At 54.1% G+C, this 26,737-nt stretch overlaps 1 protein-coding gene across 1 annotated transcript; it reads left to right on the top strand.

Moving 5' to 3' along the window:
* Ctcfl (CCCTC-binding factor like) lies at positions 1-23,400 on the top strand. Its single transcript, XM_040275809.2, has 10 exons — positions 1-654; positions 1,067-1,292; positions 7,867-8,046; positions 8,620-8,753; positions 10,670-10,790; positions 11,298-11,447; positions 13,151-13,311; positions 15,025-15,207; positions 18,216-18,339; positions 22,201-23,400. Exons 1-10 carry the CDS (start codon positions 112-114, stop codon positions 22,347-22,349), a joined length of 1,971 nt encoding a protein of 656 aa, XP_040131743.2. The 5' UTR covers positions 1-111; the 3' UTR covers positions 22,350-23,400.
* Positions 23,401-26,737: the final 3,337 nt, after the last annotated feature.

Consider the following 26,737-nt stretch of genomic DNA (forward strand, 5'->3'; position numbering starts at 1 on the left):
GTCCTGGTCTGACACTCTTGGGTTAGAGCAGCATCACCCCTGAAGCCCCTAGGCCCAGCCCTTTGTGCCCTTCCAGACCGCTGGCTTCTTTCCCAATCAGGCAGTGGCACCATGGCCGCCACTGAGGTCTCAGGCCCTTCCGCGCAGTTTACCAAAATCAAAAAGCCTGATGTGCTGCCGGCTCAAGTCCCAGAGCAGGGTATGCAGGAAGAAACGGTGCGCAGATCTGGGAGCCCGCAGGGCGCCAGCGAGCTGCAGGCCGAGGGGAGCTGCAGGGCCCTGCAAGCCAAGCACCTGGAGGGAGAGCTGTCGCTGGTGCCCGCCCCAAGCGAGAAGCACATCCTGACACTGCAGACCGTGCACTTGGCTTCTGAAGACGTGGAGATGCGGGAGCTGGGCTGGCTGAGTGCACAGCCGGCAGAGGAGGTGCAGGTGGTGGTGCAGGCCGACAGCGGGCTGCCGTCGCTGCTGTGGCTCCGCGAAGAGCCCCAACAGAGTGCGCAGCAGTGCCTGGCCATCAGCGTCCAGGAAGAGCTGTTCCCACTGCAAGGGGTGGAGGTGATGCAGTTCCACCTGCTGGAGGAGAACGTGTCCGCAACCGGCGAAGAGCGCCAGTTAGCGGCCAGCGGGGCCCAAAGCACAGGATTGACCAAGGTACAATTGTTAAACCAACCCTGTGCACAAAAGATGAAAATAAAACTGTATTGTAAAACTCGGCTTTGTGCAATATTACCAACGGACAAGCTAATTTGCAGTTTAAGATTAAACACAGTAAAAAGTAATTCCCAGGAAAATCCTGGGAGACCTTTGTTTCTTTTTTTATTAGGGTTTTTAAAGTTATGCTAACTCAAATACTATAGGTGCATCGTGTTTAAAAAAAAAAAAGTTGTTTCACCGCAAAAACCGTAGTGGTAAATTATTGCAGCTGAAGCATTTTGGTGGCACTGCATAATTTTTTATTTTTCCTTTTCTTCATATATTCTATGGTTTGTCCAAGGCAGAGATTTTAGTTGGACTGTAATTAATAGTGTTGCCTTTGTTTGAATGCTCATTTTTTGTTGATCAGCTTGAAAAAGGTGAGGAAGAGGAGCAGCTGGTGGTGGAAAACCGATCAACTGAAAGCACAGAAGAGCAATTCTTTCTTGTGGAAGCAAGACCAGGAGACGAAGGAAAAGATGAAATTGTTCTGACAATTTCCAATTTAAACGTGGAAGAACAGCAAGATAAACCTGCATCTGGTCAAGCAGATGTTGAAAAAGCCAGCTCTATAAAAAATCAAAGAAAAACAAAGGGTAGGCCTTTCCATCTTGCATAAGAGACTACAAAAACCGGGCTGCTTTTTCTTTGTGGGAAGGCAGTGGTAACTGAAGTTTTAAGTGGTTGACTTTTAGTTGCTTTCAAAACGTCAGGAAATGGGGAAAATTTTAAACTAATGCTCTGTATTGTGAATCAAATTCAGAAGTGTTTTGCATTTTGCACACAAGTTTTAAAAGCACAGTAAAAATGTTCTGCGAAGTATTATCCTCATAAATAGGAGACTGAGCTCCGGACACTGCTGTGTAGTTTGCAGCCCCAGTGGAGTCTGAGAAGGGGGCCAAGTAAGACCGGGACAGGGGGGTGAGCCCTTCCCGGATTGAGGAGGAGCAAGAACGACAGGCCCTGGAGCTGAGCAGACTCCTTCAGGAGACTGTGAGGCCAGGGGGAGGGACTAAGAAGCCACAGCGGTGGGGACCACGGGCTTAAGCAGCAGAAAGTGCTCTGTGCTGCCCGTCTGTCCAGCATGTATACATCACATGTGGGTGTGGACTGCTCTATGTTGGAGAGGTGCTGGGTGGGCCCCAAGAGGCAGATGCAGCCAGCCCTCAGGAGGGACTTTCAAGTTCTATAAAAGCTATATTAAATCACTGTATTTCAGTGGCCCCCCAGGGTGAATTTGACCCTCAAAATATTTTGTTTGGCTTCTTTCTTAAAAAAAAAAAAAAAAAAAAAAGAAGCTGCTCATTTACGTCAAGACTCCTTCCCAGCTCAGCTTTTCAGGGTCCTACCTGACAGCACTCAGCATTGTTCTTTTCCTGGCAACAGGTGGCCCAGTGGGAGGTGACTCGGTTAAGAAGCGTGCTGTCCAGGCACACTGCCACCACCTGTGGCCCTCACGTGTGGCCGAGGCCATTCCGTGAGGTTTCTTGCCTTGGGCTTGTGCAGGAGGTCGATTCTGCAGCCCGTAGCTTCGTGGCCCTTTCTCAGGCATGTGCTCAGGAGACGGCCTGCTGAGATCCCCAGTCGTAGGTCGTTTCAGGGTTTTAGCATATTCACAATTTTGTGCAACCTTCCCTGATGTCTGGTTTTGTCTCTCCCAAAAGAAACCTCTGTCCACCGGTCACTTCCTGCCCTTGGCCCCTGGCAACCCCCAGGCCACTTTTTGTCCTCCTGGATTGGCCTGGGTGTGGACATTTCATGCAAGTGGGGTCACTCTCTTGTCACATGTGGCCTTCTGGTCTGTCCACTTTGACTTAGCATCTGTTGTTGAAACTCACCTACATTGGTGAGCTTTTAATGACTAAACGGTGTTCTGTTGCTGAACACATCCCATTGTGTTCTTCCAGTCCTCCTTTGCTGGACATGGGTTGTTTCCACTTTTTCATTAGTGCAAATGGTGCTGCTTTGACCATTCACGCCCAAGGTTTGGTTTGAACACCTGTTTTCAATTTGGAGGTGCACACTTAGGTGTGGAGGTGCTGGGCCATGCAGATGCCCTGTGCTTGACTTCTTGTGGCCCTTCCACACTTCCACAGTGGCTGCAGCCATCTACATCCCCAGCAGGGTGATGGGGCTCTAGCCTCTCCTCAGCCCCTCTAACACTTACTTCCCATGTGGCTTTTAAGTTATGGCCATCTTGTGGGTGATTGACATTTCTCCAATGACAGATGATGAGTGTTTCTCACACCTTTGTTGCCCGTGGTGTGTCTTTGGGGACTGGATTGCTCATTTCTCAGTGGGCTCCTTCTCATGTTCATTTTCCAGGGCTTTTGTAGGCAAGCACCACAAACTAGGTGGCTCAAAGCCACAGAAATGTCATGTTCCACAGTGCTGGGCTAGGAGTCAGAAATCCAGTTTTTGGGGAAACCGTGCTCCCCAGGAGGACTCTGTGGAACCATACGTTCCAGGCCTCTCAGCCTCTAGGGCTGCCAGCAGTCATGGCTGTCCTTGGCTTGTCGGTGCCACATGCCCGTCTCTGCCCCCACTGTCCCTGGAGTTCTCCAGGACCCTCCTGTCTCCTTTCCTCTTCTTGGAAGGACACCAGTCATATCAGATCAGGACCTGCCTTCGTCCAATAGGACCTCATCTTAACCTGACTCCATTTGCAAAGATGCTATTTGCAAATAAGGACAAGCTCACAAGCACCTATTTGGGGGCAGGGGGCGGTTACAGTTCAACCCGTACACCTTCTACTTCAAGCCCCTTGAGTACTTTGTCAAGAGAAGGAAGTTGGGTTCTGTGAGACTGCTGAGATGCCCGTGTGTGGTTGTCTCCTTCATCCTGTAATGTGGGTGCTATACTGAGTGATCTGTACCTTGAACGGCCCTCTGTTCCTGGGCAGGTCCCACCTGGCCTGGCGCCCCGTCCACGCCATTGCTGACTCGATGTGCTAGTGTTGTATTGGACGTTTGGTCAGAAGGGAGCTTGCTCTGCGGGTTTCTTGGGATGCCTTTGTCTGCTTTCCCGTCAGAGTGATGCTGTCCTCTTGGGATAGCTGGGATAGTTGGGGAGAGAAGTTTGAGGCTGGGTGGGGTCAATGTTCAGATAGTCGCTAGAGTTAATCAGCGCACTGGTCTTGTCCTGGGATGGTCTTTGTGGGAAGCTTGTGACCAAGTCAGTATCTCTGTCTCTCTCTCTTCTCTCTCTTTCTCCCTCTTCGCTTTGTTTTTTTTTTTGGCAGTGCTGGGGATTGAACCCAGGGGTGCTCTACCACTGAACTACATGCCTCCCTGGCCCTTTGTAAAAATATTTTATTTTGAGAAAGGTTTGGCTGAGTTGCCAGAGCTGGCTTTGAACTTGTAATCCTCCTGCCCCAGGCTCAGGAATGGCTGGGATGGGGGTGTGCCCCCTGAGCCTGGCTGGACCCATCCCTTTACTGCTGTATGTCTGTGCAGATTTTCTGTTTCTCCTTGGTCGGTTCTGGCCATTTGTGTGCTCCTCAGAAGTTTCCACTTTGTCTGGGCTATCCCATTTGTCCACAGTGCTCTCATGCTCCCGTGTACTTCTGCAGATGGCTAGTCATGACCCCTCCTCCTTCCTGACTTTAATTTGAGTGTTTCCCCCCCACCCCTTGGTTCAGAATCTAGGTAATGGTTTGTCAGGTTGATTTCAAAAAATCCACCTTTAGTTTTGGTGGGTTTTCTCTATTTTCTGTTTAATGTTTCACCGCTCTCTTTATTATTTCCTTCTACTAGCTTTGGGCTTAGATCTATCTTCTTTTTCTGATTTTTCAAGGTATACAGTTATGTTACTGATTTTAAACTTTTCTTTTTTACAGGGTCAAGTGTTCACCGCTGAAATTCTCCCTCCAGGCCCTGCTTTAGGTCCATCATGTGAGCCCTGGTCTCTTCCATTTCCCTTCTGTTTATCGCAGAGTATTTTTTGATCTTCCTGTGATTTCTTCTTTGACCCACTGGCCTTAGGAGCGTGTTGCTGAACTTCCACATATTCATGAATTCCCCTTGATAGGGGTTTCTAATTCTATTCCCTATGGTCCGAGGGCGTACTCTGTAAGATTTCTGCCTTTTAAAGAATTCATCCAGCCTTGTATTGCAGCCTGCCATTTGCTCTGCCCAGAGCCTCCGGGGGTGCTCCTGGGAGACGCAGAGCTGCTGCTGTGCCGTGTTGCGTAGCTGTCAGTCATGCCTGCTTGGCTTCAGCGCTACTGAAGTCTTCCGTTTCCATGCTGATCTGCATCATCTGTAGTTTAAAGGGTGGCGTCGAAATCTCCAGCTATCATGAGCTGTTTCTAGTTTCAGCTAAGTGCATGTGATTTGTAACTGTCCTGTCTTTATGACGGATGACCCTTTAACCTTATGGAATGTCATTTTTGACACCAGTCAGTATTATCTGATGTCTGTGTCACCACCCCAGGCCTCCTTTGGTGGCTCTGCCCATGCACTTTCCCTTTATTTACTGTCAGCCTTGTTGTGCCTTTGAATATAAAACAAGTTTCGTGCAGAAGGCAAGTGGTTGGACCATGCTTTTTGTCCTTTTTTGCAAATATCTGCCTTTTAATTGGAGAATTTGATCTACTTACTGATAAGGAAGGATTTTTGTTTTCTTTTTCTTTCTTTTTTTCTTTTTGGTAGTAGGAATTTAACCCAGGGGTGCTTAACCACAAAGCCACACCTCTCCCAGCCCTTTTTATGTTTTAAATTGAGACAGAGTCTTGCTAAGTTACCTCGGGCCTCGCTAAGTTGCTGAGGCTGGCTTTGAACTTGTGATCCTTCTGCCTCAGCCTCCCGAGTCGCTAGGATTACAGGCGTGTGCCATTGTACCCAGCTCAGTTTTTTTGAACTGTCATATTTTTCCCCTCTGTTCTTCTAAGACTGCTTTCCTTCATGTGGAGTACTATTTTCTACTGTGCCTTCATTTTAATATGTTTTTGATTCATTTTCATTGATTGTCCTTGGAATTGCATTTAACATCTCAATTTATAGCAATCTAATTCAAGTTAATGCCACTTTCCTTTCAACAGTACGTTTTTAGAAACATCGCTCTTCGGTAATTTTACTTTCAACTCGTCCATATCGTTATTTTCCCAGAACAACGTTTATACATTGTGTGCCCATGAACACAGATACATGACTCTGTTTTATGCTGATCTCTTTTAGACCAACAGGGAGAAAGAGGAGTCACACAAAAGAGGATGGCATTTCTAGTGAGCCTGTGTTGTTGTGGATTCGAGGTATATCCAGTGTCCTTCTGTTCAGCCTGTGGAGTCTCCGTAGCAGTGTTTATAGGACAGTCTGCCTGTTGCAGACTTGCTCAGCTTCTGTCTAGCTGGCAGGTCTGAATGTCTCCTTCGGTGCTGAAGGATGCTCTTGCCCACTGTGGAATTGCTGGTTTCCCTTTTCAGCTCCTGACCACTGGTTCCACTGCCTTCCAGCCTCCATGGTACCAGTGGTGGTCAGCCGCTCATCTTGTCCAGCCTCCCTGTGGGCAAGAGTCTCACCTCAGGTTCTGCTTTCCAGACTGCCTCTGTCTTTCAGTTTGACTCCAGTGTCTTGATGTGGATCTCTCTGCGTTTACCCTGGGTGTGGTTCAGCAGGCTCCTCGGTGTGTAGAGTGTCTCATCACATTTGGGAAGTTTTCTGCAGTTATTTTTGCAAAAAAAACTTTTCCCCTGCCCTTGCTTCCTGGATGTCTTAGTACAATTGAGGATGTCCCACAGGTCTCTCAAGCTCTGCTTACTTTCTTCCTTTTCATTTCTATTTCCAAACAGTAATCTCACTTGCCCTCTCTTCAGATTCACTGATTCATTCTCCTTTCTGCTTGGAATTGCTATTGGGACACTTTATGTATTTTTCATTTCAGTTATTGCATTTTTACATTCTAGGATTTCTATTTTTTTTTTTTGGAAGTTTAATCTTTTTATTGATATTCTCAATTTGGTGAGATACCATTTCATGGTTTCTTTCAGCTCTTTACACACCGTTTATTTAGGTATTTGAACATGCTTAAAATCATTGATTCAAAGTCTTTGGTACGTCAGGTGTCTGAACTTCCTGGGGTGCAGTTTTTTTCAGCTTTTTATCTTATGAATCATCGTATTTCCCTATTTCTGGACATACCTTGTCTTGCTTTGCTGAGAACCATGCATGCTTTCTTAAGGGGGCAACTCTGTAAATCACATTCTTTCCCTCCCCAGGGCTGTTGGTTGCTGCTCCTTGTATTTGCTGGGCTGGTAAAACGTCTCTTCTTTGCTTTGTGTGCCTGCTGCAACCCTCTGCTAATGATTGGGCAAGGATTTCCTTCAACACCTGAAACCAAAAAGTAAAATGAAATCTCTTTGGGTCTTGCTGAAGAACATGTGTGTGCTGGGCCTGGCCTTCCCAGTGTTCACCCAGGTGATTGACAGCTCTGCCTCAGCCTTCACTTCCCGCTTCCAAGAATATCAAAGTCAGCCAGGGCTGAGTGCTGAGAGCTTTTTCCAGTCAGGCATAAGCCCTGGGCATGTGTGTGGCCACCTTTTTTTTTTTTTTAAAACAAAATATTTATTTTGTTAGTTGAAGTTGGACACAAAACCTTTATTTTATTTATTTATTTGTTTTTATGGGGTGCTGAGGATGGAACCCAGGGCCTCATACATGCAAGGCAAGTGCTCTGCTGCTGAGCCACAACCCCAGGCCCGTGCATGGCCTTCTTCATTCCCAGGGACATGTTGGAGCTCTTCAAAGCCTGTGTCCCCAAAACACCTCATCCCTCTGCCTGTACCCCAGAGCTGCTTTTCCCTGCTGCCTGTTGCTCAGGAATGTTTTCAAACAATGTCCTCCTCCCACACCACCCCAGGTAGCCTCTTTTGCACTGGGTGATTCCAGATTAGGGAGGTAAAGACAAGTCTTTGGGAAGCCACTGGCCAGCTCAAATGAAACAATTGTAAATTTTGTGAATGAGGCTGGCGTTGCTCTCTCTGGTACTGGTATCATGCATTTGGACTGAAACGCCGTCAGCGGTTTGTAACTACAAGTGTGAGTCCAGGGGCACCGTGTCCCTAGCTGCTCCCGCTGGCTCCTAAACTGCTGCCTGCTCTGATGTGTTTCAGTAGCCCTGGGGCTGCTAAAGGAAGACTCTGGTGACCATGTGCTTTCTCGTGTCTCCCCACAGCAGCCAAGCGGACCTTCCGGACCTTCCGCTGCAGCGCCTGCGTGTTCACCTCCTCTAGAGTCTCGAGCTTCAATCGTCACATGAAAACCCACACCAGCGAGAAGCCCCACATGTGCCACCTTTGCCTGAAGGCGTTCCGCACTGTCACTCTGCTGCGGAACCACGTCAACACCCACACAGGTGCAGTGGCCCTGGGCTGTCCCTGGGGCAGGCCAAGGCTCATGCAGGAGGAGAAGGGGCTTTTCCTCCCCTCCTTCACTCTCTGTGGCTTCAGTGCCCTATGGTCACCTGCAGTCCAGAACTGCTAAATGGAACATTCCAGAAATAAACAGTTCATAGGTTTCAAGTAACTTTTATCCCAGTGTGTTGTTATAACTCTATTTTATTATTAGTTATTGTTGGTCTCAGCCATCTTAGTTCATCTCTAACTTGTGCATTAAACCTTCCGTAGCTGTGTCCGAGGTGCAGTGTGCGCAGGGCTCCTACCGCCTGCCTCCTGCAGCGTCCTCCCGGGGTCGTGGGCTACGGTCCCGGGTTGTTTTGTAGTTCAGTTCTGCTGGTTCCGGTTGTTCTTGCACTTAAGTTAAAAGCACTGAACGTTACCAAGATTTCTCCCACAGGCGTCTGTGATATTTATAGCCTAAAGAGCTCCTCCTTGATTTTTGAAGCATTTTGAGTTTGAGTGTAATTTAGAAGTTATGAAATCCTGGGACATTTTGTGGTTGTTCAGGTGTGAACACTGTGATTTTGTAGGAACCAGGCCCTACAAGTGTGGGGACTGCGACATGGCCTTTGTGACCAGCGGGGAGCTCGTCCGGCACCGGCGCTACAGACACACCCACGAGAAGCCCTTCAGCTGCACCTTGTGCAAATACGCGAGCGTGGAGGTAGGTCCCCTCCCACCCACTGCCCCGGCCAACGCCAACCCCGGGGCCACTGGGAGGACCCAGCCCAAGAGAGGTTTTCCTGAAGACGGGGCTTGCTTCACATTCATGCAGGGAGTACTACGCACTCTGTTTTCTAAACAGAACACAGAGAATTGGATTTCATTCCCTCTTTGATTACTCATCAGTGAAAATAATACTTGAAGTTATACAAATCACAAATGAAATTACTGTGGTCAAGAAATAATTCTCGAATTTGCTGGAAAGGTCCACCTAATATGTCATTCTCGGTGCTACAAAATTGAAATGTATTTGCTCTAACATAAAACACAGGTCCAATCTAAAAATTTTTTTTTTTTGGCAGTTCTGGGGGATTAAGCCCAGGGCCTTGTACATGCTGGGCCCGTGCTTGCTCCCTCACTGGACTAAGACCCCCCCCATCTGAATTTTTGCTGAAGTTTTTGAGCTGACCTCAGTGTCCCTGCCTCAGATGCAAAGCAACGTGCTGGAAGATGTAATCACAGCCTTTTCCACTCTTAATTACAGAGGGAGCGCCCTTTCCAAACCTGTTATTTTCAAGGTCATTCAAGGAGGCAGTTTTATAGAGCCCTATAGCAGGTTTAGCAGATGCAACCGCATTTACTTTTCAAAGTCAGTTAAATTTCGGGACTCGCTCTGTTCAGGAGCATGCTGGGTCCTGGCTGGGCCTGGTCAGTTGGAACTGAGCTAAAGGGGACAGCTAGTGTGGAGATCCAGTCATGGGGCAAGAGCGTTTCACAAGGGAGGGAACTGATTCCAGGCATTTCTGCCAGCTCTTGCTGTCTCTAAAGACTCTCACTCATGTGAGTTAAAGGTTGTGACATGGGACGCAGACACAGAACGAGGTTTCAAAGCACAGAGGTGCCGGAGGACCCTGAGCTGGGGATGGAGTCTTGTTGCCCGGCAGGTTCTGGGCATGAGCTTCCAGCTCCAGAGCCTCTATGCTGCCTGGCCACCGGGCTGCTGCTCTCTGCTCCTCGGAGCCCTTTCCAGATGGTGCCTGCTGGTCTGCGTTAGGGTGGGGAGGCTCCATCCCTGTGCACACTGGCCGGCCGGGTGTGAGGGATGCACTGTTTCGGAAGGCCTTTGAGGTCCCCTGGCCCATCCTACCTTGAAAAGTTATTTAGAGACATTGCTCACGGCCTTCCTCGACCAGTCAGTTCACTTGTCTGACTCAAACCTTCATGCTGTGATTTTTAAAATTCTTTTTGCTTGGCTTTCTAAAACGCTCAGAGACATCCACTCTTCTCCTGGATAATTAAGCTAAGTCGTTCAGTTTGGTTCGTTTTCCATCCTACACTTCCCCTGTTCTTGAAGGTTCTCCTGGCCTGTGCATAGCTTTCACTCTCCTGGGAAGCAGACTGAGTGTAGCCATAAGCAGGATGACCATAAGCAGGATGCTGTGGGCCTTGGTGACCACCCTCTGTCTCCTGCAGAACACACAGGCAACACAGCATAAGAAAAGTTCTAGAAGGAGGTAAAGCAGGCAGCCAGAAATGACCAAATGGGGGGTTCCGTGTTCACTATTTAACTAACTAATCAAATTCCGATTTATTTTCTTAAAAAGAAACCAGTAACACACATCCCTACACTTGTGCTGCTGTGAGCGTCAGTGGCCTTGGACATAAACCCATGTGGCACTGATCGGGGAGGTTCCCAGTGTCCCTTTGTAGAGTGAGGTTGAACAGCAAAGTGCCTCCAGCTGTCTGTCCCCAAAGGTCTCACACCTCGAATGGAAAGTGCCCACAACCAAATGCCAAAGGCAGCGGCTGCTTGATACTTTTGAGGACGTGGGCTCCGGTGCTCAGGCCTGGTTCCCTGAGGTCTGTGCTGTAAGCTGGCTGAGCTCCCGTTTCTCAGCGGCCTTCCCTCTGCTCCAGGCCAGCAAGCTGAAGCGCCACATCCGCTCGCACACGGGGGAGCGCCCCTTCCAGTGCCGCCTGTGCAGCTATGCCAGCAAGGACTCCTACAAGCTGAAGCGCCACATGCGCACACACTCGGGTGAGGCCCGCCCCATGGCCACGTCCCGGCTTCTTTAGAACGTGGATTTCTGTGGCCACGGGGCTTTTGAACTGTGTTGAGGGTTGAAGGGGAGGCACAGAAGCGCCCACTGTGCCCACTGTGGCAAGCTCCCCTAGCATTTGTTCCTGTGGGTTGTTCAGGTGCCTCAAAGTCCACCCCTTAACCCATCCTTCAGCTTTAAGGCCAAACATATAACAGGTGTGCCGGCCCCGCCCGCGGTGGACACGCTGTTGAGTTGCATGAACAACGTGTCTGTTCTTCTCTGTGCCTTTTATGACCCTGAGGATGACAGCTGTGCGCCCACCTGAGTGGGCCAGTAGCCTCCAGGTCTGGGCCACGTGGACACAGCTGGGCCCAGTGGACGCTGTCTGGCTTGATTTAGGGGCTCACACCTGTGAGAAAGGGGTTGGTGGGGAAGCTGCAGGCACCAGGCATCTTTTAGAGGGGTGAGCCGCGCTCCAGGGGGTGGTTCCGTCCCTGTCGTAGGTGAGAAGCCCTACGAGTGCCACGTCTGTCACGCCCGGTTCACGCAGAGCGGGACCATGAAGATCCACGTGCTGCAGAAGCACAGCGAGAACGTGCCCAAGTACCAGTGTCCCCACTGTGCCACCATCATCGCGCGGAAGAGCGACCTGCGTGAGTGTCTGACCCTCCCTCCCTGCCAGCATGGCGCTGGCGGCCCCCTCTGGGCACAGCGGGCAAAGGCAGAGCTGGTGTGGAGCCTGCCCGGCCGCTCTTGTCCAGGGACAAGTTTTTTTCCAGAGGTCTTTCAGCGCCATCTGGTGGCAGGTTCCTCAAGTGCAGCCTCGGCAGGTTTCCGTGCTGGGCCTGTCCACGCGTGGTGGGCCCCAAACCAGGGTCTCAAGTGATACTTTAGTCCACGTTGACCTGCTCTTAGGGAGGAAGACACTGTGGCTCAGAGACCCAGAGCGGCCTGTTCCAGAGTCCCCTGACCCTGGTGCTAGGGCCAGTCGGCTGTCACTCTAGCTCTGTGGGTGCTCTCTCCCCAAGTTGGGGGCCAGCCGGGCACCAAGGGCACAGAAGGCTCCCTTCAGGGGAATCACTTCACTAGGGTGACTCTGACACAGAGGCCACACTCCTCTGCTGAGCTTCGGGGACACCACAGGACAGGAGGGACACTGGGGGACTGCACACCAGGGATTCAGCCTGGGGACTAGGTGGGAGAGGAGGCCCAGAGCCTGTCTCCTGGCTCCTGGCTCCTTGGCCTCCCTTCCCGTGGCCTTTTTTCTCTTTCCCAAATTCATGACGTGATGGCGCTCAAAATGTGTTGGCAAAAATAAAAATTCCGCAGTTTGCTCTGAGGAATTCTAGAGGTGAGATAAAATGTTTTTGAAATAGTTCCCCCAAAATAGTAGAAGTGTTTGACAGATCTTTTGTTTTTCATCTGGAACATTCTGTCGATCTCGACTCACCCCAGACACAGCCCAGTGGGACTTGGGAGGAGCCCAGGATCAGGAGCCCGTTGCCGAGAGAGGCTAAAAGGCTTTCTGACACCGTGGCAGAGGAGCACGGTTATGTCACATGCCTGTGGGTGACACGTTCCACGTACCCCGGGAGGCTCCATCCACCATGAGAAACCACTCTGTAGATGTCCCGGTCGGACCTCGCAGGGTGGCCCCCCGCCACAGCTGTCTGCTCTGGTTCAGCCTTTCCCACGGTGACAGAAACGCCACCCTGAGACTTAGTCCAGCAGAGATTGCTCTGGAGCGTGGCCAGACAGTGTGTGTGCCCCAGGTCACTCTGGATGTGAGGAAGACAGGGCCTGACTCTCCGCAGGACTGTTGAGTCCGAGTGCGGAGGGGCTGTCTTCATGATGTGCGAGCCTTAGTTATCCTTAGACCGCCCCCCACCATGGGTCAGTTCTCAGGAGCTTGGTTAAAGGGACACTCTGGCTCCCGCAGGACCAGCCTCATGAGACCCTGACCCACACTGAAGGGGGTTAGATGAAGGTCCCGTAGCTGCAGAGGCTCTCCGCTGGGAACAGGGCACACAGGGAAGTGGGGCACTATCTGGAGGCATTTGGGCTGTCACAGTGGAGCGGGAGGCTGCTGGTGTCTGGCAGGTGGAGGCAGGGAGGCTGCTGGTGTCTGGCAGGTGGAGGCAGGGAGGCTGCTGGTGTCTGGCAGGTGGAGGCAGGGAGGCTGCTGGTGTCTGGCAGGTGGAGGCAGGGAGGCTGCTGGTGTCTGGCAGGTGGAGGCAGGAGGCTGCTGAACACCCTCCAGTGCACAAGACAGTCCACCCGCCCCACCAGGGAAGCCAGAGGTCAGCACCTGACAGGAGGTGACAGTCTGGGGCGGCTGTGTCCGCGACTCTTTCAGGTGTGCACTTGCGCAACCTGCACACCTACAAGGCCACGGAGATGAGGTGCCGCTACTGCTCCGCCGGGTTCCACGAGCGCTACGCCCTCATTCAGCACCAGAAGACCCACAGGAACGAGAAGAGGTTCAAGTGCCAGCACTGCAGCTACGCCTGCAAGCAGGTACCGCGCTGGTGCCCCGGGTGGCAGGGAGGTGGCGCGACGGGGCCCGGGAGGAGGGCAGAGCCGGCTTCCCTCGCTGGGAAACTGCTGAAGGAGCCTGGCACATCCAGAGTGGCCAGTGTCAAGCAGCAGCCCGAGGCCCCTGGGACCTGACAGGGGCCCACCCCAGCCAAGCCACTGTCATAAGAATGCCAACACGTCCCTTTGAGCTGTGTGACATTTGCACTAGGTGCCAGGGCCGTGGTGGTGTCTGGCCCAAAGCATGACATGTCCCATGGGCCTGTGGGTCACTGTGGTAGCCTCGGGGCACCAACAGCAAATGTGTCAACTTTACAGAATCGCCAAAGCCCCTACACTGATACTTTCCAAGTGACCAGTCCAAGGTGTTACAGAATCATGCATGGACAGAAGATCCAGAGCACAGTGTAGACCAAAGGGTTTTCGGGACAATGGGACAGAAAGTTGACAGGCACAGTTTCAGGCTCCACTGCAACTGAACGTGAAGAAACACCATTTTTTGGGGGGTGGGGGGCTACCAGGGATTGAACTCAGGGGCACTCGACCACTGAGCCACATCCCCAGCCTTATTTTGTATTTTATTTAGAGACAGGGTATCTCTCAGTTGCTTAGGATCTCGCTAAGTTGCTGAGGCTGGCTTTGAACTTTGGATCCTCCTGTCTCAGCCTCCCAGCCACTGGGATCACAGGCATGTGCCACCGTGCCCAACTAGGAAACACCATTTATTGATTTGGGGCATAATATCAAAGAGCAATATCCACACTTATTTGAAAAAAAAAACCTATTAAAATTCTGCCTCCTTTTCTAACTACATATCTGTGATTTCCTCAGTTACTTCCACACACATCAGGGTAGAATCAGGGATAGGATTCCACCTAAATTCTTTGGAAGATTGTCAGATTCAGCAAATAAAAACACCAGACAGTTAAATTTGAATTTCAGATAAACCATGAATAGTTTTGCATTTCTGATTGTCCCAAGTATTGCAGTGAGCAACCTAGACTGTTAGACAGACATTAGTACTATTTTTGTTTTGCTTTGAGAAATATATATATTTCTACAGAAATATGTTAACGAGTAGCTGGTTTGTTATTTTTTAGTGAATTGATTTTATTTTTACTTTTCAAACTCCCCTCCTGCCTCAGCCTCCCGAGCTGCCGCGGTCACAGGCATGTGCCACTGTGCCCAGCTGATACCAACAGGATGTGCTTGGCGTGACTTGCGCCTGTCTCTCAAGTCACTCCTGTGGTCTTACTTTTGAAACATCTAGTCCTTTCTTCACTAAGGACAGTTATTCCCACGGTCATGCTTTAAGACCAGCGTGAAGACCTGTGGTCGAGCTCTGCTGGGTCTAGCAGGGGTAGTAGGTGGACAGGGGTTCAGGCACACGGTACTTCCCATGCCGCAGGTCCACTGCCTGTGAACCTGGGTCTGCAGTGCTGTCTGCAGGTCACTATAGGGGACTCTCTGTGGATCATGGGGTCACCATCTCGCCACTCACCCCCAGGGTGGAACCGGAGCCCACACAGAGCTGACTAGAGCACCAACCCCGTGGCAGGGCGGGACGGTGGCACTGTGCCCACAGCGTGCCAGCAGTCTTGCTCGTTTGGTGGCCCTTGTGCTGGGAGGGGGGAAGCAGGGCGGGTGGTGGGTGGAGGCCTTCCACCAGCGGAGCCCTGCTCCTCCTTGCCCTAGGAGCGCCACATGACCGTCCATGTCCGCACCCACACGGGGGAGAAGCCCTTCGAGTGCCTTTCCTGCGACAAGCGCTTCCGGCAGAAGCAGCTTCTCAACGTCCACTTCCGGAAGTACCATGACTCGGATTTCATCCCCACGGTGCACAAGTGTCCCAAGTGCGGCAAGGGCTTCTCCCGCTGGGTAAGCTCGCAGCGCTGTGAGCCCGGGAGGACGCAGGCTCAGGCTGGTGTCCACCACCAGCCAGGCGTGGACGCCGCAGCCCCTGTCACCTTGGGAGGTCAGACCTCACCAACAGGCGGTCTCCTGTCCCCCAAAGCAGGCAGTCCCTCGCACCACGCCTAGCTGGCGGTTTGGGGGAGTTCTCAGACTCCCGAAAGGGCCTCAGCTTTCGAAACTTGTTTTTAAATGATCCCCGAGAACTAGATTGAGGCCACCTCACAGAGGTAGGTGGCTCTGGGCGTTTCTCAGGTGCCGTGGAGCGCGCCGGGTGCCCTGCCGGGAGACAGACTCGCGCTTCCTGTCATTCCCTCGGGTGCTGTGTTCATCTGTGTCTTCATGACAGGTCACCCCAGAACTTGTGGCTTAAGGCGGCGAATGTGCGTCATCTCGGGTTCTGTGGGTCGGTCGCTGGGGACAGGCTCCTCTGCTGGCTCTGGCTCTGGGTCGCCTGAGGCTGCCGGCAGGTGGGTCGGTGGGGGACACACTTCCACCTTGGCTCCCCCTGCTGCTGGCCTCAGCTGCATGGGGCCACTGCGTCCTCCCTGTCCAGGGCACGTGGGGGAACCGGAGGGAGGCCAGTGCCTGTTGCCGCCTCGTCTCAGGTGACACAAGTCCCTTCATCAGAAGTGAGTCACTGAGTGTAGCACCCCACGAGGGGTGCACAGTCCTCTGTGAGAACAGGACTGTGGGCCAGTGGGCGGGGTTTTAAAAGCAGCACAGGTGGCCAGCGAGGTCCCCGGAGGACGTGCGCTCCAGGTTTGCTGGGCCCTCGGTTATCTGTGTTTGACGGTTTTATGGGGGAAACTGTACTTTCTGTGAAAGTAGCCGTGTAGCTGCGTTCTTCTGAGCAGAGCAGTGGATAGTTCTGGAACCTCAACCCTGTTTGTGCAGGATTTCAAATGAAAGTGGTGGTGGTGGTACAGGTGGCATCGCCCACAGCGAGTGCCCGAGAGCAGCATCCTCAAGAGCAGAATGGGCCCGGGTGCCCCCGTGTGAGCGGGATGGCAGGGAAGGGGCGTCGGCCACGTGGTCCCAGGGAACATGGCGTCAGACGGCGTCTGTCTTCCACGCAGGAGGCTCGTGGGGGCTGGTATCTAGAATATCTGGAGAACCCCTCCAACTTGAGGAGGCAGATACCTCGCTAAAAACAGCAGCACCCAAATTTATCGTATCTGAGCAGCGTTTCTGCAGAGGAGCCGTGCAGGCCACCCGTAGACACACGGAAAGTGTCAGGGAAAGTCCGAGCACAGTGAGAGGCCACCAGGGCCACCCAGGGGAGGCCCTCAGCCAGGCGGCAGGGACGCGGTGGGTGAAGGTGGGGGACAGGACTCTCTTGTGTGGCCGGTGGGTTGCAGCATGGGGGAGCCACCCTGGACGGGGCAGGTCCCCGCCAGTGACACAGTCACCGCGTGATGCGGTGCCCAAGAGAACCGCCAGCCCCCGAGGGCCGAGTTGGTAGCCCCAGGTGGAGTCCCCTCGAGTGTCCAGCAGCCGAAGCTGCTGTGCTGGATGAGGCCGCCTGTCCTCAGCTAGGGGCAGAGCAGAGGGTGGGCACCTGCTCCGGCGTGAGGAGCCCCGACTGAAGCCAGGCCGAAGCTGCTGGGGCACCGTCCTCCGGGTGAATTGTCTGGGATGGCAAATCCGCAGACGCAGAAAGTAGACCCATGGCCGCTGAGCGCCCAGGGGCCTCGTGGGTGCGGGTCTTCCTGGGGGTGGTCAGAGTCCCTGAAGTTGGCTGCGGTGGCCTCTGAGAGTGAACCACAGCGTCTGCGTTCTAAGTGGACAAGTCCCGTGGTCCGTGGATTTCATCTCTGCAAAGCTGTTAATCGTAAGAGAGAGCGTATCTGGAAACCGGAATCCAAAATGATTTTTAATAATTAAATCATTCGCAGACTTCTGTTCACGGACACAGTCACAGTGATGGTGTCAGGGGCCAGAATGTCCCAGACCCGTCCTCCCCAGTGAGGACCCTGGCCCAGTGGATGCTGGTGGCTCCTGGCTGGGCTCAGTGCTCTCTCAGGCACTGAGAGCGTCCCCCCAGCTGCTGCTCACAGGCTGGCCGAGCTGAGTCTCAGGAGGTCGCGGGCTGGTAGCACCTTTGCTTTTCTCTCATTTTCAAAGAATCTTTGGCCTCTCAAAAGGCGGAGCGCTCCTGAGCACCTTATCGACCAGGGAACGGCCTGCCACAGCGTCACACTGGCCACCACCGCCGCTGCCACTGTGGGCAGTGAGTGACGGACACAGCTGCACTCTCATAGAAATTGCAGGGCAGATGGGACCCCTGGTCAGAGTGTGCCAACCTCATTGGCTGAGCCCAATCGGGAGGAGCCGAAGGGACCTCCCGGGCCTCCTCTTGGTGTGCTCTCCTGCCACAGAGCAGGACACTTCTGGCAGCAGGTCCAGGTCGGGGCAGGGGCGAGGTGGGGCGTTTCATGTGATCAGCAAATTCGAGACAACCAGCTTTCACGTTTGCATGTGAACTTTAGAAACAGTGACAATTTTCTAGCTGATTTTAAGTCAACCTCTGTGTTCATTAACTGAGAATGTGTCGCTCTTGGGCTTGACTGGGCAATACTTGACTTTGTTTCCAATTTTGAGTGTCAGGTACACTTTCATCAGTAGCCACCTGTGTCCTCGGGCCCGGTAGGTCCAGGAGAGAAGCTGGCAGGACAGCCCGGCCCCCAGTTCTGTAAAATCGACGGGAATCTGTGGTTATCAGTCCTCACTTAGAGAGGAGCGGCTTCCAGGAGAGCTAATGCTGCCGTCCTGTCGCTCCTGTTATAAAAAGAATCTAGGCCAGCGAGCTGGGCCAGACCGGCTCAGCAGGAAGGGTCACTGTGAGAACGTCCTCTTTCCTGTCCAGGGTCGTGAGGGCGCCTGTTGCCTGCTGTCTTGCCGAGGCTCGTCCTCCAGCTGGTGTTCAATGCAGCCGGGGACGCGACCTCACGGTGCCTCCGTCTCTCCCGCAGAGCAACATGCACAGACACGCAGAGAAGTGTGACTCGGGCCAGGAGAGGACGGCCACCTCGGGGAAGGGAAGACGGATGAGGAAGAGGCGGCCGACAGTCCCCAAGGAAGCAGGAAAGGATGACGGTACCTCCTTTACACAAACTCGTTTTTCCCTGGGATGGCGACCTCTCTGAACTGAGGGTCACTGCAGGGGACATGGCTAGAAACAGCCTGTCCACTCAGGTGGAGGGCTCCTGGCTGCTGCCTCTGGCCACGGTGGGCAGGTTCTGCTGGTGACGCAGGGAGGGTGCCCTGGTTCTGCTGGGGGGTCTGGGGGAGAGAAGGGCCGGGTGTGCCAGAGCCCCGACAGCTGCATGGTCACCATAGGCCCTTCCAAGCTTGTCTGTGAGGCTCAAGGACAGCCGCACTGACCTTCAGTACCCCAGAGACTCTGTGGTCACAGCACTGTCACCCATGCCCGCCAGAGCTGTCCTAGGGCTCCTGTGATAAATGAACTCAGAGTAGCCGAGGGTGGTGCCCAGCTGCAGAGGCCAGAGGCCCCACACAGGCCTCAGCAGAGCGTGTCCCTCGGGGCTGCAGACAACAGTCTCTCCTGCCTCTGGTGGCTGCCAGCATCCCCTGGCCAGTGGCCTCCTCCTCAGGTGGCCTTCTGCCTTCTGTGCCTGTGTCTCCTCCTGTAAAGACACTTGTCTTCAGACGGAAGGTCTGTCGGGAAGTCCAGCATGGCCTCATCTGGGGGGTCCTCACCCTCCTCCTGCCCTTTGTCCAGGTGAGGGAAGTCACAGGCTAGACTGGCCCCTGTGCACACCTTTCCTGGCTGAACCTTTGAGCTGAGAAGAGGACCCAGAGCAGGTGGCCTTACCCCCAAACACTCCCCTCTAAACGTCCTCATTGTGGCTCCAGCCTCCATCCTTGACTGGTGGGTGTCCCCATGGGGGTGGTGCCACCCTTCGTCCCTTCAGAGCTGCGGGATCACATAGCTGGTGCCCAGGCCATTCAAACTGCAGATGAGCCGTGAATCATTGTTCAGCATAAGTATGCCCCACACGCTACTTGGGATATACTTGTACTAAACATTTATCCACCGTTTCTGGAAACTGCCGCTGAACAGGTGTGCGCAGTCCTTACCCTTCCGGGCTTTGTGCAGGGTGGGTTCTGGGCCCCTCAGAGCAGCCCACGGATCTCCCTGCCTTCGCCCACCTCTTGCCCACCTGCAGAACTCCACAGCCGCCTGCTCCAGGCCTGGAATCCAGGTCCTGCCGGGCGGGGTCCTGGCAGACAGAGGGGCCCCAGTGGAGCACCCTGGCCAGCCTCATAGGCACTCCCCAGAGTGGTGCCTCTGCCCCCTGGAGCACTGTCCCCTCTGGAATTCACACGTCCACCCAGGGCTTGCACAGGTCTGCCCTCCCACCTAGGACAGAACTGAGGCAGGAAGGAGTGGGTGCCCAGCCTGCCCGGTCCAGGAAGCAAGCTGCAGCTGGGCCCCTGGGTCCCCACGCTGAGGTCCTACAGCACAGCCTGGCTGTGGATGTCCAGTGTCCCCAGCCCAGACTCCCTCCCCCTGCCTCAGGGCAGGGGCTCCTGACCTCTTCTCAGGCAGGTGGGCCAAGTGGCTGCTCCTCAGCATCCTGCATCTCCCCATTCCCAGAGGACTTCCTGCCGTCACCTGCCAGCTCTGGGGCTTCCCCCTTGGGCCCAGGGCACGGGGCTGCCCACGGTGCTCGCGGGGTCAGAATAGAAGGAAAGGGTGAGCGGCGGCAGACCTGGCCTGGCCTGAAGATGTCTCCATACCAGCGATGGTGTTGAACGTCACATGGCGGAAGGCCCCAGTGTCCTGCAGGAGCGCCCTGCCGCTGGACCAGGTGCAGGTGCTCTCCTCGGTGCTCAGAGCGGAACAGCACCCACCAGCAGGCTGCTCGCCCCAACTCCCACTCATGCGCACCTGGGCCATGCTGCCCGCTCCTCGTGTGACAGCCCCTGCTGGCACCTGGCCTGGGACTTGAGCTCCCCAGAGCCCTGACCCTCTGTCTCCACCTGACTCAAGACGTGGCCTCTCCGTGTCCCTGCTGAGCCACCTGGAGACCTTCCAAATGTGCACACGAGGCCCCATCCTGACCCCATCCCAGCCCCTCCTTGGCCCCCAGGGCTGTGAAGACCAGGCCCTTGTGGCCATCACCCTTTGCTGCCCGTGCAGTGGCCGCCCTCCTCGCCCTGATCCTGTGACTGCTGCGCTCGTGCAGGTCCTGAGGTCTTCCCCCCCAGACAGGGCCAGCCTTGTTCCCCAGGAGCCCAGGACCATCCTGCATTGGTGTGACTCTGTGCTGAGTGTCTGCTCCCACATGGACCCTGGTCCCCTCCAGGGCAGCGTGTCCAGTCTGTTCCTGTAGCACTGCCCGGGGCCTCCAGCTGGCGTCCCTTCTTTCTCCACCTGCTGGGTAGGAGAGTGACCCCCAACCTGGCCCCTGCTGAGAGGAGGCTGAAATCCTACCCACAGTCCTCCAGGGCAGAGAGGCCCATCACTCTACCTGAGCTGGGACCCATCCTAAAATGCCGTAGAAATAACGGCTTCCCTGCCAATCAGGTCTCTAGCAGCTCCTCCGCAGTTCTCCCTCTGCACGCCTAATGTAGTAGGTCCTTTAAAAGTTATCTGTGAAATCCCAAGGCGCAGTGGTGCAGGCCTGTAATCCCCACAGCTCAGGAGGCTGAGGCAGGAGGATCACGAGTTCAGAACCAGCCTCAGCAACTTAGCGACGCCCTGTCTCTGAATTTAAATTTTTTTAAAAGGGCTGGGGATGTGGCCCAGTGGTGAAGTGCCCCTGGGTCCATCCCTGGTACCCAAAAGAAGAAACAGTCATCTGTTGAGCCCTTGAAAACCTTGGGCAAAAATCTGTGTGAACTAGAGTAACCTTCACTGAAATTCTGAATGGCTTGGTTGCCGTTTCAAAGTCGGTGACATTTTTGCTGTGGAGAAGAGTCGGACAGAACAGCAGCGTGGGCAGGTGAGCTGGTGACTCTGGGGAGGGGCCCTCGTTGGTGCAGAGCTGAGCTCAGACCTGCTTCCTGGACACCGAGGCCAGGGGGAGCTTTGCCCAGCTGGACAGAGGGCCCTGTCCCCCTCCTCCCTACACTCACCTTTGGAACTGGAGTCACGCCGTCCAGGTCAGGAAAGGGGCACCTGGCAGTGCTCATGCCCTGAAGGTCCACGCTCCAGGAGGGCGGGGACGGGAAGCTCCGACTGTGGCTGAGGAGGGGCTTTTCCGTGTTGGGAGACAGCTGTTAAAAGCAACGTGTGGTCCTAGACAAGGGACCTGGCTCATGGTAGCAAGAAGCACCACGTCACCTGACTTCAGGTCTTGGTGACCTGGGCTCTCGAGACAGCTCTCGCTGTGGCCCACGGCACACTCCTGGCACGTCTGCCCTCCCCAACCCCACGATGCCGGGGCAGAAACACCTCCGGCAGCCGCAAGCTGCCGCCATACATGCTGTTGGTGTGGATTCGCGGCTCCTGGCCCAGCTGGGGAGTGGCTGGCTGAGGCCTGCAGCCTGCCGCCACCACTGTCCCTCTGCACTGCAGGGAGCTCTGTGAGCAGGTGGTGGCCTGTTCCTAGCAGGGCCCTGACGGGCTCCTCGGTGTCCTCGGATCCAGGGACATGTGCCGACCAGCAGCTGGCTCTTTGCTGTGGCCTTGTCCTGCTGTGGGCTCTGCCATAAGACGGCAGGCAGCAGGCAGGACTGGTCTCTGAACCACATCCTGTATAGCAGCATCTCTGGTCAGCAGCCATTTGTCCCCTGCCCCCTGTGATGCCCACATGTGCCCCTATCTGGAGACAGACATCTCAACGGGGAGGCTGCTGCCCACTCCTGCAGTGACCGTTCTGAGCTCAAGGGACTGTGACTCAGGCAGAGGGCTGGCACCAGGGTGAGTTAGGAGATGCCTGTGGGTTGGAAGACGTCCCTCACACGCCCTCTCCCCTGTCCCCCCAGAGGCTGCTGCAGCAGAGGTCTCCGTGGCCAGCGGGGCCCCGCTCCCGGGCCAGGCAGCTCCTGTCCCCCGTGAAGAAACAGCAGCCGGTGGCAGGGCCCTGGGTGAAGACATGACCTGCGAGGTCATCCTCAACATGATGGTCGAGTGACGAGAGTCCCCTCGCCCGCCTTCTGTTCTCCCAGCCCCCTGGCCCCTCCAGCTCTTCTTTGAGACAAGTTGATGACAGTGATGTCCCGTTTCCCCAAAGTTTGAGTGGTTCTAGGAGTGCTGACGGTGAGCGTGGGCAGGTCACAAGACTCATGGTCGTTCATAAAAGACGAAGGGCCGGAGGGCGGCAGCTCAGACCTAGGAGTTCACTCTCCTCCAGCTCGGCAGGGTGCCCGTGAATGCCTAATGAGTTCTTGAGAGCGGTCATTTCCGCGGTTTGGCCCAGCTGGTGCTTCCACCGTCTGAGCTGGAAGACTTCACGTTGAACTGCCCACACCCACCCTTGGTGGCTCTGATGGTATGATTTTAAACTCGAAAGACTTAACTTTATGTCCTTTTTATGCATATGAGTTTTCCATGGAATTTAAAGCTACCCTAATACTTACAATTAATTCTAAATCCAACAAAAAGATCCTATTACAGAGGAGAAAACGGAGTAGACATGAAAGACGAGGTTAGAGTAGACGATGAGGAGCGCCCTGCCCCACGGGCTCAGGAGCAGAGCCATCCCTGAGGTTTGTCTCTCTGTTAACGATGGAGCCAGGCAGGTAGGGAATTGCTCGTTATCGCTGTTGCTTACGCGTGAAGGAACCTGTACTTTCCTGACGCACAGTGGCGGGTGAGCCTGTCTCTTGCCCCGTGGGGTCCCCACCCCAGCAGCACGGCAGGGGCCTCCTGAGCACCCCAGCAACCAGGGCTGCTCTGCAGGAGCCCGTTTGTGTCTTGGCGTAGCTCGCAGCTGCTCGGCTGTGGACCTTTCCTTACCCCCATATTTCAAAATCATTGATAGTTCCCAAGTTCAGATTCTTAAAATGCTGATCTGTTGTTCGGATTATCCCAAGTTCAGAAGCCCCGCACAATGGGAACATGTGGAAATAATTTCCTAGCAAGAAAGGCCTGGTATCCCCTCCGTGCTGGCAAATTAATTCAGTTCATACAGTAAATTTAAATTCTGTGTCCGTCGTACTCTGTCATGGTGACTGTAATTCTCTCATGCTTTACTTTTGATTGTTGTTTACAGATGTTTTGCATCTCAATGAAATGAAATGACTTAAACTTGCTCTCTCTGTCATGTTTAAATGATGTCCTTTAAAAATGTGTTCTTGGGCTGGGGATGTGGCTCCAAGGTCGAGCGCTTGCCTACTGTGTGCCAGACCCTGGGTTCCATCCCCAGCACCTCTCTCTGTAGGGAGGAGGCGGGAACTGCAGCCCTGGCGCCTGCTGGTGGGAATGTGAAATGGTGCCATTGCTGTGGACACACACACCCCACCCCCCCCACCCCACCCCACCCCCACACCCCCACACCCCCCCCCCCCCCCGTGCAGATCTTTAGGAGTTAGAATTCCCACCTAAGCCAGTAATTCCACTTCCGGCTCATGCCCCAGAGATCTGAATGGGTTTCAAAGAGCCACATCCATCGCGGCCTTAGCCGCAGTAGCCAAAGATGGAAGCTGTTCAAATTCCATCAATGGGTGAATAGACCAGCAAAATGTGGTAGATTCATACAGTGGAATATTGTGAAGCCTTAAAAAGGATGGGAATCCTGCTTCAAAATGGATGAAACTTGAGGGCATTTTGCTGAGTGAAATCAGCCACACACAGGAAAAGCACTACATGATCCCACTTGCATGGAGACCCTGGAGTGGTCAGATTGGTAGAGATGGACAGTAAAATGGTGGTCTCCAGAGGCCGCAGGGAGCAGGCAATGGGGACTCAGTGTTTAATGAGGACAGCGTTTCAGCTTTACACGGGGAGAGGAGTTCTGGAGTGGATGGAGGGGGGTGTCACCTGACGGCATGAATGGACCCAGCTCCACTGTGCTGTGGGCTTAGGAATGGCCAGGATGGGGCACTTCCTTGTTATTTTACAGCAGTTGATTTTTTAAACTTAAGAACAGATGATACAAGAAACATTTTAAGAACACAAGTCTTGTTGGTATCCAAAGACACCAGTAAAAACACATGAGGGCTTTGTAAGAAATTACACATTGTGCGTGTGGAGCACCGGGAAGCAAAACTCACCTGGGAAGGTTGACGTAGGTTCCCTCCTGCACCCAGAATTCCACCCAATGCCTGGATTAGAGGTCGCCCCTGGTCCTGTGGTGCCCCCACTGAGCTGTGGTGCTGGACGGTCATGGAAGCAGTGCCCGTGGTCCCCACAAGGGGGCAGGCGATTCTTTCTTTTGCGATATTGAGACCAGTGAAGACTGACTGGAATACGGGCGCAGTTACTGCTAAGTCTGGGCCAGTTTATTAATTCAGCACCGTACTGGAATAAATAAAAAGTGGTTTGCACTAGTAACAGGAGATCTTGCTCTTGAGGTTGCTAAGGAAGAGAGGGGTGTTTGTGAAACCCAGCAGTGTGGATGCTACTGGCTCGGGGTCTTGGGAAGCCTGGTGAGGGACGTGCGTGGTGCCTTTAGGACAGTTAGCCTGAAAGGGTTTGGAGGTCCGGCAGAAGGTAATTCCAGAATGCACATCTCTTGCCCGATTTAACATCTCTGATTGGTGGGGAGAGGGGAGAGGATTTTAAGTTGCAGTACTGTTGACAAGGGATGTTTTTAAACCAACCTGAGACGGTTCCTGGACGGGCAGGGGCGGTGGGAATCCATCCTCAGGAGCCCCCTGTTTTTGTTAATGACATCTTTATAGTTGTACGTAGTTTGGGTTCATCCTGGGGAGCCCGCCTCTTGATGTGACAAGACTCTCTTGCTCCCAGATACTATTGCTCTGTCACTGTTTCATTTTTCCTGAGAACTCTCTTTCTGATAGACGATTAGTGCTAATGGGCGTTGTGGTTTCCACTGACCCACGTCCACTGAAGCTTGGGGTGGGCGGTTTACCTGGTTGGTTATCTCCACTCGTCCTGTCCTTTGTTTACTTATTAACTGAGTGGGTCAGAGAAGCCCAGTGTTGGTGGCAGCGTAGTGTGGGATGCTACTTTGGGCAATGGTGACATGGTTTCCAGGGCACGGCCGTGGGTACGAACCTGGTCCCTGTGAGTCATCTTTGGGGTCTGGAAGGTGCCTGTGCTCACCTTTCTGTGCCGTGCAGGTCAAGTGCCCCCTGGACCCTCGCCGCTTGCCGGGGCACAGAGCGCTCTGAAAACCCCTGGAGTGGAGGGCAGCAGGCCACCAGGGAGGGACAGGAAGGCTGCCCGGGCTCCTGGCTCACGGCTCCCCTTGAGCTCTCATTTCCTGTTAACCAAGTGACAGTGTGCGGGGGAGTCCCAAGGAAAGGCTCATCCTGACAGTGACCATAATCACACCCCAAGGCCCGAATCTCAAAGCAGTGACACAGGGTGTTGGGGGTGTCACCTGGTGGCAGAGCATGGCCCAGCAGGCATGCGAGCCGGGGTTCCCACCGCAGCACCCAAAGAACTAGCAGGAAAGGACCAGGAGACAGCCGCTGGTTGGGGGGTGACTTGACGGTGAGTCCATCGGCGATGGCCGCGTGTCCGTGGGAGCCACTGGTGGCTCTGCTGGTCCCGGAGCCTCTTCACAGCCCTTCGCATCTGGAAGGACACACCCGGTGGAGAGGGCTCCTTGGGCCTCGCAGCCTGGGACCTGCTTCCCCCAAGGACAGTACCACCCCTGCCGCCAGGGATGGTCCGAATGCTGACGGAATGGTCTCAAAAGGGACCCGAGGACATTTCTGCTGGATAAAAACAAACATTTTGTCAATTAAATAACTCGTCTTCTGCAGGCCTGCTCGGGTCTAGGTCTGCTGCAGTACAGGAGCTAAACAGGCTGCCCCGGAGGTCACAAGTCACTTGAAAGTGCAACAAGGGACAGGCCTGCTTTTCTCTCTGCTCTGGGCCCTACCAGGGCAGCCCTGCCAGGCCGGCTCTACAACAAAGCTCCTGCTTGAGGGAAGGCGGCCTTCATCCCTGGCTGGATCCAGCTGCAGGGTTTGAGCCACAATCCTGAGAGACAAACCCAAGGACGGCCTTTGGTTCCGTGGGAATCGCAACTCGGGGGTCTGGGCTTTCAGGATCTCAACCTCAGGATTATGGCCCTGGAGACTGCATCTTTTGAGATCATGATGGACGCGGCCAGTATGTGGCCGGCAGAGCCCTGGCACCTTTACTCCCAGGACCCACTGGAGGCCACAGGGTCAGCGCCCCTGACTTCAAGGCCAGCAGTCTCCCCCAAACTGGCCATGACTCCTGACTCCACTTTTTTTTCCACCTTGTGTCCCTGCATTCTGGGAACGTGATCCGGAGGACGCTGCTCCGCGAGGCTCAGTGGCCTTTAGGTGAGGGAGGGGGAGCTGCCACCCCCCACCCCGTCCTGGGGCCATTTCCAGGGGAGGGTGGGAGTCAGGGGAA

Source organism: Ictidomys tridecemlineatus, chromosome 5 (genome assembly GCF_052094955.1).
Source record: "Ictidomys tridecemlineatus isolate mIctTri1 chromosome 5, mIctTri1.hap1, whole genome shotgun sequence".
In the NCBI taxonomy this organism is placed as follows: Eukaryota; Metazoa; Chordata; class Mammalia; order Rodentia; family Sciuridae; genus Ictidomys; species Ictidomys tridecemlineatus.